Raw genomic sequence first — 12,197 nt, forward strand, 5'->3', positions numbered from 1 at the left:
GATCTTCTATGAATGGCAATCCCTTCACCAAATCATGCTTAGATAAAAGCTTTAAAGCACCAAAGTTAAGATGACCATATCTCAAATGCCAAAGCCATGATGAATCTTTAAAACATGCCTTCAAAGACATAGCAACTTCACTTTGAATGTTTAGAAGAAACATTCTATTCTTTGTCATTTCAATATTTGCAATCAATCTATTTTTTGAATCTCTTATAGAAAGAGTACGATTTTGCATTTGAATATTGTAATCTTTTTTCAAAAGTTACCTCAGGCTCAAAATATTATTCTTCATATTTGGCACATAGAAAACATTAGAAATAAATGTATGAGTGCCATTTGAACCTATTCTTTGTCATTTCAATATTTGCAATCAATCTATTTCTTGAATCTCTTATAGAAAGAGTACAATTTTGCTTTTTAATATTGTAACCTTTTTTCAAAAGTTGCCTCAGGCTCAAAATATTATTCTTCATATTTGGCACATAGAAAACATTAGAAATAAATGTATGAGTGCCATTCTTCAACCGAATCAAAATAGTGCCTTTGCCCCTTATCGGAATTTTAGAAGAATCTCCAAAAGTAACTTGACCACCGACTGATTCATCAAGCTCCGCAAATAAGCTTCTTTTGCCACACATGTGATTGCTCGCTCCAGTATCAAGATACCATGCTTCCTCTTTGTTGCTTTGTTCTCCTTTATATGCTAATAATAGAAATGGCTCTTCTTCTTCATTTCTCTTTTCACCATAATTAACCTTCTCATCAACTTGATTAGTAGCACTCCAACAATTTGAAGAGTAGTGCCCAAACTTCTTGCACTTATAACTTTGAATATTAGATCTATCATACCACATTCTTTTATATTGCCTTCCTCTACCACGTCCACTTCCTCTTATAGGATTTGAACCTTGCTCCTTCTCTTCATTGTTTGATGAGCCACGATTGATTCTTCCTCTTCCTCGTCCTCAGCCACGGCCACGACCTCGTCCTCAGGCTCTTTCTTGAGTTCTCCCATAATCTTCTTTTGTAGTAAGCTTCGTTTGTAGAACTTGCTCCAATGGCTTTTCTTCCTTTCTTCTGTTAAGCTTTTTTTTATAAACTTGCAAAGAGCCCATAATTTCTTCAATTGTCGCTTCCTCCAAATCTTTGGATTCTTTTATGGCTGCAACAACAAAAACAAATTTCGGGTCCAAAGACCGCAACACCTTTTCCACCACTCGAACATTAGTTAGAGTTTTACCATTCCTCCTTAATTGATTAACAATCACTATAACTCTTGTAAAATAATCAGCAATAGATTCTGAATCTTTCATTTGTAAAGTCTCAAAATCACTTCTAAGGCTTTGAAGACGAATCTTCTTTACCTTATCAATACCCTTGTATGCTTTTTGAAGAAATTCCCAAGCTTGTCTTGATGTTGTAGCAGCTCCAACAATCTCAAAGGTGGCTTCATCTAACCCTTGATAAGTCAAGAAAAGAGCCTTCTTGTCCTTCTTCCTTGACTCCCTTAGCGATTGCCTTTGATTCTCCATCAAAGTCGCTTCATCTTCAGGCTCCACATAGCCTTTTTCAACCATCTCCCATGCATCTTGCGAGCCAAGAAGTGCCTTCATTTTGGTGCACCAATTTTTGTAGTTGTCTTTGGTGAGTTGAGGAACCGAAAATGCCATCGTATTGTTGGTCATTGGATCAATCAAGCTCTGATACCACTTTGTTAGATAAAAAAATACGAGGAAGAACACTCAAGAAGAAAGTTTGGAAGAAAAATAATTTTCATTCAACTCACATAAAAAACAATCAGAGTACATGGATATTTATAGGGACTTTAGGTGGTCTTTTAACCTCCCTAATTGAATTAGTCATTACACCATTCATAACCCCAAATACATCTCAAATAACTCCCTCTAAATAAATTCCTTATAACTCCATGTAACTCCCACATGACCAAAAACCCAAAAGACATGTAACTTCTCACCATACTAATATGCAATTATTGAAAATAAAACCATAAGTTACTAAATATTAAAAACTAAGTTTAGTAACCAACACAAGTTCGCATTGTATAATATCATAGATAGATATAGATATCGGTGTACATAAGCTCAAAGATGCAATGGATTTTGAAATGTTTGGACATGCATGGGATGCAAGGTTCTACCGATATAGTTGTTGCAATGTCTTTTTGATGGAAACAGCGTTGGTGCAATGCCAGCATAATTTTACTCTAGTTTGAGAGAAATATTCCAAGTTATCATTATTATTCCATTTTGAGGGAAAAATCACTTCATTCAACTTATCTCAATGCTTCATTGTACTCGATCGCTGGATGAAGGGATGCACTTCTCTAAGCCTAGGAGTAGTTTGATTTTTCCAATGAGATAGATCTAAGAAATAGAATGTTAGAGTAAGTGGCTTATATTTGAGTGGTACACTGGCATTCTAGTAACAAAATGGAACGAAGGACGGCATCTACCTGCATGCCTTTGGGGCAATAATTTAATTAAGTTTGCTAGGGATGTTGATAGGAGTTGGGGGTGCGAGGGTAATGCCCCCCACGATATGGTACATAGGTATTTTTGAAAGTTTAAAAATATATGTATCAGGCTAGGGTTAGTTAAATATGTTGTAACCCTTTGTTATTTTGCATAGTGAAAATACAGCCGCTTCGTTCCGTGGATGTAGACACACTGCTGAACCGCATAAAATCTCTGTGTTGATTTCTCTTGTTCTTCCTCTATTTATTCTTCATACTATTCACCATTGGGGCAGCGATTATCACAACATAGAACTATTATATCGATCTAGCTTAGCATGGGAATGCAGTTTTTAGCGATTCAATATGGTAGACTCAGATCATTTCTGCAGCTGCTGTGACCAATGATGACCTGCGAATTCTGAGGAATTCAGGACTCATGCAAAGAAACTTGTGGACAAACGTAAAGAACCTCTAATAAGGTATATGTTACGCATGAAAAGAAGAGAGCAGATTTAGTTTTTAAAAGATGTGAAAAAAATGCAAGCAGAGCTCTACAAGGATGCAAGGGAATAAATGCCGTGAAAGACGCACTTGATTAATAATAATCACCAGGTTTAGCTTTACAACTTCGTATAAAGTTCTAGTTGAGTCTTCCAAAATCCTAGCCAGCTCAAGCAGATCGTAGCTCAATTTTATAACTTCATGCAGGATCTTGATAGCCCCAGAAAACTCTAGTTTGTCAAGTAAATGAAGTTACATGCATTAAACTTTCTCTATGGAAGCTCCTGACGGAATTAGGTTTGTCTAGAATATTTTTGATTTGTTCGCGGGACTAATTGGATGTTTTTCAATTTCTAACTGATGAAAGTAATTCTGTTGGTCATTTCGACCATGATGGTAAAGTGGTAAGTAAGAGGATTAGCAAAACCATGTCGTCATGCCCACTTGGCTGTATGAAGTTGGTTAGGACTAGAATAACAAATATTTTTGGAGTTGAAATCATCTGAATCAAGAGAATAAGATTGCCATGGTGACAGATAGTGTAGTCATCTTAGTTATAAATTCCAAATCTAAATCATTTCAAGCAATTGTTTGAAGAACATTAACCCGTATGTTTGTTTAAATAGGGTAAGTATTTTCTTTTTCCTTTTTGTAGAGTGGTAGCCAATATGGTTTTGAGGACCCATCCAAGAGTGTATTTAGTCCCATATCGGTAGATTTTGAATACATATATATATGGCTAAAAAATTCAAATAATACCTTTTAGCTAGCTATTTTTGTGTAAGGTTCTAATTATTAAGGACAACCCTTAGTCAAGTGAGAATACCGGAGTTTAAACGGAGGAGTATGTGAGGACTTGTGTAGACCAATAGACGAAGAAGGAATGAGCTTGTTCAAATGGATTTGCGAGCCAGAGTTGGGATTCTCATGCAAAAACCAAGCTAATGGCCGACGCCCGTAAATAACGCCGGCAAATAGCAAGCTATCATAACACTTTAGGCTTTCACACTCCCTTAATGCCGTCATTGATATAAGCCCAAAACATGCTATACTGGTTTACTTCTATTCAAATTTCCAACCTTTTCCTCTAGTCTATGGATTTCCTGAACAGAGTCGACTGAAATAGTGGCAGACCGTATCTTGATCATTCCTTAACGTGCATAACCTCCGCGTCTCAAAGCTTGGATTTGGCATTGTGATGCCCAATAGTTCCACATCGGAAAGACTCATTCTGGAGCCTGGGTATATGAGGCAGGTGTTTCCTAATCCTGCAGATACGTTTTGGATGGAAAACAAAACCGGAGAGGGGCTTGAGCATTGCGTGCAGCGTGCGTGCGGGCTCCGGAACCGGACCGTTTCTGGCAGGGGAGCCCCATGTCCCCTTCTCATGTGGCCCCCATGTGGGCACTGGTTGCTGCACGTGCCCCACGGAGGCGGGGTATGCTATTTGGTATCAGAGCCGAGGACGGCTCTTGTCTCATGGTGGGAAGGGTGTGAGGCCCAATAATTCCACATCGAAAAAACTTGTTCTAAAGCCTGGCATATGAGGCGGGTGTCTCCAAATCCTGCAGACGCGTTTTGGGAGGAAGATAAAACCGGAGAGGGGTTTGAGCGGTGCGTGCGGCGCGCGTGAGGGCCTCGAAACCGGATAATATTTGACTGGAGAGCCCCGTGTTCCTTCCTTATGTGGCCTCCACGTGGGCACTGGGTGCCTCACGTGCCCCATGCAAGCGGGGGTGTAACAGGCACCGAATTGAAACGGCCGAATGTCTTTTTGGCGTGGGAAATGTCTTGTTTGGAGAATGGATTTATAGGAGTTCATGCCCACCTAAAGGAGCGAATACATTATACTTACACATGGACATTCTTTGTGGGGCACCTGGGTGGTTAAATTGGTTTGCTTCCTCCAAAGGAAGGGGTTATTCTTTGAACCATAGAAGTAGTATCGGTGAATCAGCAATAAGTTTGACGTTTCCTCGTGTTTCCTCCAGCATCAAGGCTCGGGATAAAAACATAAAGCTATTAAGATTAGTAAACGAGAAAAACACAAGATATATCAGTTTTATCATGGTTAGCTTTGAGACTTCTATCTCAGGGTAGCGCTTACGACTTGCTCTTTCTAACATCAGATATTCCTCTTAGACAAAAGCACGCAATAATGCCAACCCTACGCTTTTGTTTCCGTAATCATCGATCAAGACATACGGAGAAATCTAAAAGCTTGTACAAGGTATTACAAAAAATATATATAGATATTTGAATTAAATATTTGAGAGTTATAAATAATGCTATGAAGAGAATATAGGCATTACGGAAACAGATCCCAGTAACATCTTCATGAAGGGGTAAGCAGAACACTGTGAACCATACTTTAAAGATATTAACCATTATGACAGTTATAACTATCATTATGTTCTCAAAATTAACTTTTAAACTTTTAATATTAAAATAATCTTTGAAATAGTGGCTGTTATAACGATACTATAATGAAAAATGATAGAAAATAATGAAAATAATGACAATTTTTTGTTAGATAAAATAAGATATTTTTTGATTGTAGCTAGAATCATTTTTTGAAGAAAATTTTGAGGAAAATTGAATGAAATATTTTTTTTTATTTTATGAGAGAGGAAACACAAGCAAAAATAACTGCTATTGTTTGTATTATAATGGTCCATTATAATGAAAAATAAGAATTATAGTGGAAAATAATAATCATCATATTTTTTCATATTATTTATCTTAATGATGTAACTGAAGTGGTAGGAATTGTTATTTATTACCATGCTGTCAACATACATAGTTGCTCAGAAGTCAACCTAGCTAGTAAGTTTGGAAGTGGATCAAATACATTCTCATTATCTGGTACAATTATAAAAACTATACCTCAGCATAATTTTTACTATTCATAAGATTTTAGGTTTTGCAAAAATCAAAAATTTATCAACTGTTCTTCCATTAATTTACTTGCCAATTGAAAGGAGATAAAACATTTTGATAATGGGACTCAATACTCATATAAAGATGAGCTGTTCAAAAACCCTCACTATTTTGAGAAAATAAAATAAAAAAGTTAACAATATAGGAATTCTCCTGAAAATTATATGGGAAAATGTAATTCAAATTCTAATCTCTAACTAAGGAAACTGAGGTTGTTGGACATAAATTATTGGACAATAATCTATTTTGCACGTCATCTACAGGGAACCTTCCGAATCTTTCACTTTGGCGCAGGCGGGTTATAATCCAAAGACGCCACAGTTTTTAAATTTGCAAGTCAGCTTAAACTTCCTTTTATGTTCACTCTAGATACCAGAGTTATAGCAAAAGCAGGGAGAGCCGTTTTCATATTTTTGGGCCTGCTTGATACGGATTCAGCCACAGTGAGAATTCAATAGGGGGAGCCGAGAAGGGGTGACAACCCTATGCTGCGTGATATCTGGAGGATGGCGGGCAACTGCATAACCTTTCATGCCGTACGTGCATACTATAAGGCGACTAGAGCTGCAGATTAGGTTGCTTTCTTTGTTGCGCAGCATTTCAGCGAGGTCCTCTGGATTTACCAGAAGGTCTCTCATTCTTTATTTTGTCATTTCTTGCCTTTTGATTTTGTTGGTTGTGCTCAAGTTTGACTAATATAAGCCGCCGTTGTAATAAAAAAAAAATAATCTTTTTTCATATTGTTGGGCCTGGTTCAACCAAAGTTGGCTTGGACTGGCCATTTGAGCCGCTCGGATGTGCTTTGCATGTACGGTCGGAAGGAAGATTCCCAATAGAAGTCTACCTTTTTTTTTTTTTTTTTGCTAAAAAAAAAGGGAAAGGGGGGAGGAAGGGACAAGCCCATCCCCGCGTAACAGCCCCCACTGGGCCTCCGCCCCGCCAGGAGAATGTTCGATACGGGCAGAAATGACTGTGTCTTGGGCATCTCGATCGGTTTTACTCATACCCTCCCTATCAATGGGCTCGACTCAGCTACCTCTCTGGGCTCTGGCTCGAGTTCCACATGTGAGTATGTCACACCTGGCACCATCCTGGCTACTAGAGATCCAAGAAGTGTTCCTATACCTCATGTCCAAGCAGTGGCCGAAGCCACATTTTAATCAACGCTGCAGCGACTCGAATTTGGGACCATGAGGATAGAAATTACGCCCAGTACCACTAGGCTACCACCTTGGTGGCGAAGTCTACCTCTTCTCTGATTCTGACAAAAATAAGGAACCTTGGGGGCTGCCGGATTTAGGCGAAGCCCTAGAGTTCCTCTGTAAAAGGAGTCGCCCTCTCCTCCTATCACGCCCCGAACTCGGGGCCCGGGGCGCGAGCAGACGCCGCGCACCTGCAGGGCGGACCCCGCAAGCACGCAAGGCAGATAAATCTTATCAATCATCAATAAATAATTAAAGAAAAATTCCAGTTTTCATATCAAATGTCCATATATACATAAGTCAAAAGAAAAAGTCAATATCTACTAGCTAACTACATCATGATCACTCCATCCCGTAATCCCCATAATCATATGTCATCACCTGCAAAATGTAAATAGTAGGAGTGAGCTAACAGCTCAGTAGGCAACATCATGCAATAAAGTCATCCTATAACATGTCATGATACATATGAAAAGCAGCTAAAACTCATAAATTCAAAATCCACACGATAACCCGTAAATCCAATCCGAGACTCAAAATAACTCAACCGCATGACTACGGCCACATCACCCAGTGGCATGGTTACACCGTAGTGCCAATACAACTCTCCGAAGAGCCGTTCCACTGAGCCAACGCACCACTGTGCCGCACCCCCTGGTGCCAATCTCACGCTCCACCGAGCCGCTCCGAAGAGCAAAAATGCACCCCTGTGCCGCCACTATTCTATCACCGGTGGTCGCGGTGTCGGAACTAGTTCCTCAGTACAAGTCGACAGGGCCAACGTATCATCCCATTGGCGGGGCCTAGACTATAGTCACGCGGATTTTAAAAATCAATAATCAACTTTCCAACTCAAGTCATGATCAAACTCCTAATAGTAAAGTACATAACAGTTTATGAAATTAAAAATTAATTTCTAATTCTAACACATAATGCCAATAATAAATTAATAGTTTATGAAATTAAATGCTTAATTCTAATTCTAACATATAATGCCAATAATAAATCATACATCAGCATATGCATGATACATGTTAAAATTCTACTTTAAAGCAATAGGTCACCTACCTGGGTTCGCTTAAAAATTCCTGCCACAGATATCACGAACCCCTCATTAAATATAAATATTAATTATTTAATTAATTAAGAAACATAATTTAAACTAATTCCAACCCCTTAAGCTCCTAAGTTCATAGATCCAAGAATGGGCCCCCAATATCAAACATAGATCCTAAGAACAAGTAAACTAAATTCCAAAAATCAGAATCCTTTAAACCCAAACCAATTGTGGCCCAACACAGATTAGGCCCAAATGAACCAAACCAGATTACAGGTCCAGATCAGATCTCGGGCCCAAACCAACCCAGCCCACAAATCCAATTAGGTTCAACTCAGCCCAACACAGATTCCCCAACCCAAATTCTTGATTCAGATTCAGACCCTAATCAAAACCCATTCACGGAATAGGTGGAACCGATTCACAGTTTAGACCCGGTTCAAAGTCTGGTTCACCATTAAGGCACGGATTTCAAAGCAAGGAAAACCCAGGCCGAATAAGGAAGAAGAAGAAGAAGGAAGAGAAGAAGAAAGAAGGAAGAGAAGAAGAAGAAGAAGAAGAAGAAGGAGAAGGGAGGAGGGTGGCTGGTGGTTCCGGTCGGCCTTCGGCAGCCGACCGTGGCCCTCGGCGGCGGCGCTCAGTCAGCCGCCGCCGGCCATTCCACTGTCACGGCGACGGAAGGGAAGAAGAAAAGAAAAGAAGAAGGAGAGGAAGAAAGGAAGGAAAGAGAGGAAGACCGGGGCTGGAAGCCCGACCCCCGTTCACCCACCTCCGGCCGAACTCATTTCGGCCAGATTGACCCCGGCCGGCCGCCGTCGGCCGGCCGGATCTCACAAAAACTTCCCCGAAACAGGGGAAGGAAAACCCATTAACAACCCTCATTCCTTTCCCTTTAAATCCGATCTTTCTCACCTCCGGTCGTCGACATAAGGCTTCCTAACGGCGATGGCGGCTCCGACGATGATGGGGCTCCGGCGACGGCAGCGGCAGCGGCTCTCAAGGAAGGGGAAAGAGGAGGAAAAGATGAGTTTTTTTTTGAGGGATGGGCTCTCAGAGAAGAGAAAGAGAGGGAGAGAGAGAGGGAGAGGGATTTGCGGGGAGGGGGAGGGGAATCCGCTGGCCGTTTGGCCAGCGTGTTCATCGTGGGGATGACCATTCAAACTTCACTCCTTTGCGAGTGAGTCGAGTCAGGGGTCCAGCAATACTAGAGAAGCCCTCCACAAACCTTCTGTAATAACCGGCTAGTCCAAGGAAGCTGCGAATCTCAGACACATTACTCGGTCTGCTCCAATCAACCACAGCTTCAATCTTCTTTGGGTCAACCATAATTCCTTCCTTAGAGATAACATGCCCCAAAAACATCACCCTGTCCAACCAAAATTCACATTTCTTTAATTTACCATACAACTGATTCTGCCTCAGAGTCTCCAAAACAATCTTCAAGTGATGCTCATGCTCTGCCTGACTCCTTGAATATATCAAAATATCATCAATAAATACTATGACAAATTTATCCAGAAAAGGCTTAAACACTCTGTTCATCAGGTCCATAAATGCTGCTGGTGCATTAGTCAAACCAAAAGGCATCACAAGGAACTCGTAGTGTCCATACCTGGTACGGAAAGCAGTCTTGGCTATGTCAGACTCCTTTATTCTTAGCTGATGATATCCAGATCAAAGATCAATTTTGGAAAATACCTGAGCACCCTGAAGCTGGTCAAATAAATCATCAATCCGGGGTAGAGGATATCTATTCTTAATAGTCACCTTATTGATTTTCCGGTAATCAATACACAGTCTCATACTACCATCTTTCTTCCTTACAAATAATACTGGGGCACCCCAAGGAGAGACACTAGGTCGAATGAAACCCAGATCCAATAGCTCCTATAATTGGTCCTTCAGCTCCTTTAGTTCAGCAGGGGCCATTCTATAAGGAGCTTTAGACAAAGGTGCAATACCAGGGATTATATCAATAGCAAACTCGACATCTCTATCAGGAGATAAGCCAGGCAGATCATCAGGAAAGACATCAGGGTACTCACTGACTACTGGTATATCTTCAATTCTCTGTTCAGATTGTTCAGAATCTGCAATTGCGGCCATAAAGATGGGAAACTCCTTTCTAAGAGATCTTATGCCCTGCATAGCAGACACTACCTGAGAAGAGACACCCCAGTCATCACCCATAAAACTGAACTCATCAATATCCGGGATCCGGAAGGTCACCCTCTTCAGAAAACAGTCTATGGTAGCGTGGTATGCAGCCAACCAATCTATACCCAAGATTACATCAAAATCATGCAGATTCATAACAATCAAATTAGCTCTCAAATCTCTACCCTCAACTAGTATTGGACAGGAAATGCAGATCTGACTAACTGTCATTGTACCCCCAGCTGGAGTACTAATGTATAATTCCCTCTCTAAGGAAGAGTAGTGTAAATCGCACTTATGCACATATGAAGATGAGATAAAAGAATGCATAGCACCAGAATCAAATAACACATAAGCATAAGTGGAAGATACCAACATTGTACCTGACACTATAGTGTTGGATGCCTGAGCATCCTGCTGAGTCAGCGCATAAACTCGTCCCTGGGTACGAGATCCTCCTCCCCTTTGCTGCCTGGGGACAGCTGATTGGGTAGCCTGTACTGGAGTGAAGAAAGTCTGTCGTTGAGGAGCTACAGAACTCGGTGGCCTCTGCGCAGATCTAGTACGAGGACAACTGGAAATCCTGTGACCCGGCTGACCACACCCGAAACAAACTCCAGAAAAAGTCTGAGTCTGAGGGCACTCAGCTATCCGGTGGCCCTGCTGACCACACCTGAAACATGCCCCAATACCAGGCCGTGTCTGAAGACACTCAACAGCTCTATGTCCAGTCTGGCCACACCTGAAGCACACTCCTGCTATCCCCCTGCGATCCGGTGCAGTCCTCCCATGTGGAACTCGCTGCCCTGCTCCTGGACGGAACTGCATAGGTCGGCGCAGATGCCGCTCACCGTCAGAATCAAAGTCCCTGGTCCTCTTCGACTTCCCTTTCTGAGCATCCTGTGTCTCCTTCCAGATGATCTCCATATTTTTAGCTCTGTCAACTAGGTCATCATAATCAGTCGAGTGAACAGCAGGTAAACCCTGACGCAGGCGAGGCCTCAGTCCTTCCTCAAATCTACTCATCCTAGATTTAGGGTCTTGGACAAGAGATGGTGCAAAACGGGACAACCAATCAAACTCAGCCTCATAGTCCTCCACAGTCATACTCCCCTGAGAGAGGCTCAGAAACTCCCACTCCAGCTCCCTGATACGACTGGAAGGGAAATACTTGGAGTAGAGGCCATGCGGAATCCCGGCCAGGTCACAAATCCTGCATCCTGCATCATGGTCCTCTCCACAAACTCCCACCAATGATGAGGCCGGTCCTGAAGCATATAGGTGGCAAATCTGATCTTTTCCTCCTCAGTACAACCCATGGCCCTGAAGGCCTTCTCCATCTCATCTACCCAACATTCGGCCTCTTGGGGATCGGTAGTTCCCTTGAAGGCCGAAGGAGCCAACTTCCTGAACTCTGCTATACTCCTCCCCTGATCTGAAGAACTAGTAGAGGGAAATAGCTGCTGTGGTCCCCTCTGCTGCCGAACTAACCCAACAACCTCTCTGATCAGCTCCATCACCTGGGTCGGTCCCCCCATCCTGCTCTCCTGGCCATGATCTGGTCCATCCAGTACTGTCTGATCAGTCTCGTCCTCCTGGACCCTCTCAGTCGGATGAGAAGTGGCTGGATCACTCCCGATAGTCTCGATCAGGCGGCGAGGTGCCACACGTGTACGGCGGGGCGGCATGCTGATACATACACAAATAACACAACATCAGGGTTAGATCCATCCACTGTAAGATTTTCTACCCCACTATCATTTCTTCACATGTGTCCCTATATTTCTAAGTTTTTTTTTATTTTTTCCGAATAATACATCATTAGTGTTAGATCCACCCACGCCCCGAACCCGGGGCCCGG

General features: G+C 41.8%; 2 protein-coding genes across 2 annotated transcripts; both read right to left on the reverse strand.

Annotated features, from left to right (window-relative positions):
- Positions 1 to 992: 992 nt before the first annotated feature.
- Positions 993 to 1,673, reverse strand: LOC103707210 (uncharacterized). Its single transcript, XM_008791614.3, has one exon. It carries the CDS (start codon positions 1,671 to 1,673, stop codon positions 993 to 995), a length of 681 nt encoding a protein of 226 aa, XP_008789836.2.
- A 5,610-nt stretch (positions 1,674 to 7,283) lies between these two features.
- On the reverse strand, positions 7,284 to 11,630 carry LOC120110658 (uncharacterized). The gene is made up of 2 exons (XM_089931073.1): positions 10,720 to 11,630; positions 7,284 to 7,503 (listed from the first exon to the last, which is right to left on the reverse strand). Exons 1-2 carry the CDS (start codon positions 11,441 to 11,443, stop codon positions 7,490 to 7,492), a joined length of 738 nt encoding a protein of 245 aa, XP_089787199.1. The 5' UTR covers positions 11,444 to 11,630; the 3' UTR covers positions 7,284 to 7,489.
- Between the last annotated feature and the right edge of the window lie 567 nt (positions 11,631 to 12,197).

This window comes from Phoenix dactylifera, chromosome 1 (assembly GCF_051530095.1).
Source record: "Phoenix dactylifera cultivar Ajwa chromosome 1, Ajwa_hap1_PhDact_Kaust_v1.1, whole genome shotgun sequence".
Classification (NCBI taxonomy): Eukaryota; Viridiplantae; Streptophyta; class Magnoliopsida; order Arecales; family Arecaceae; genus Phoenix; species Phoenix dactylifera.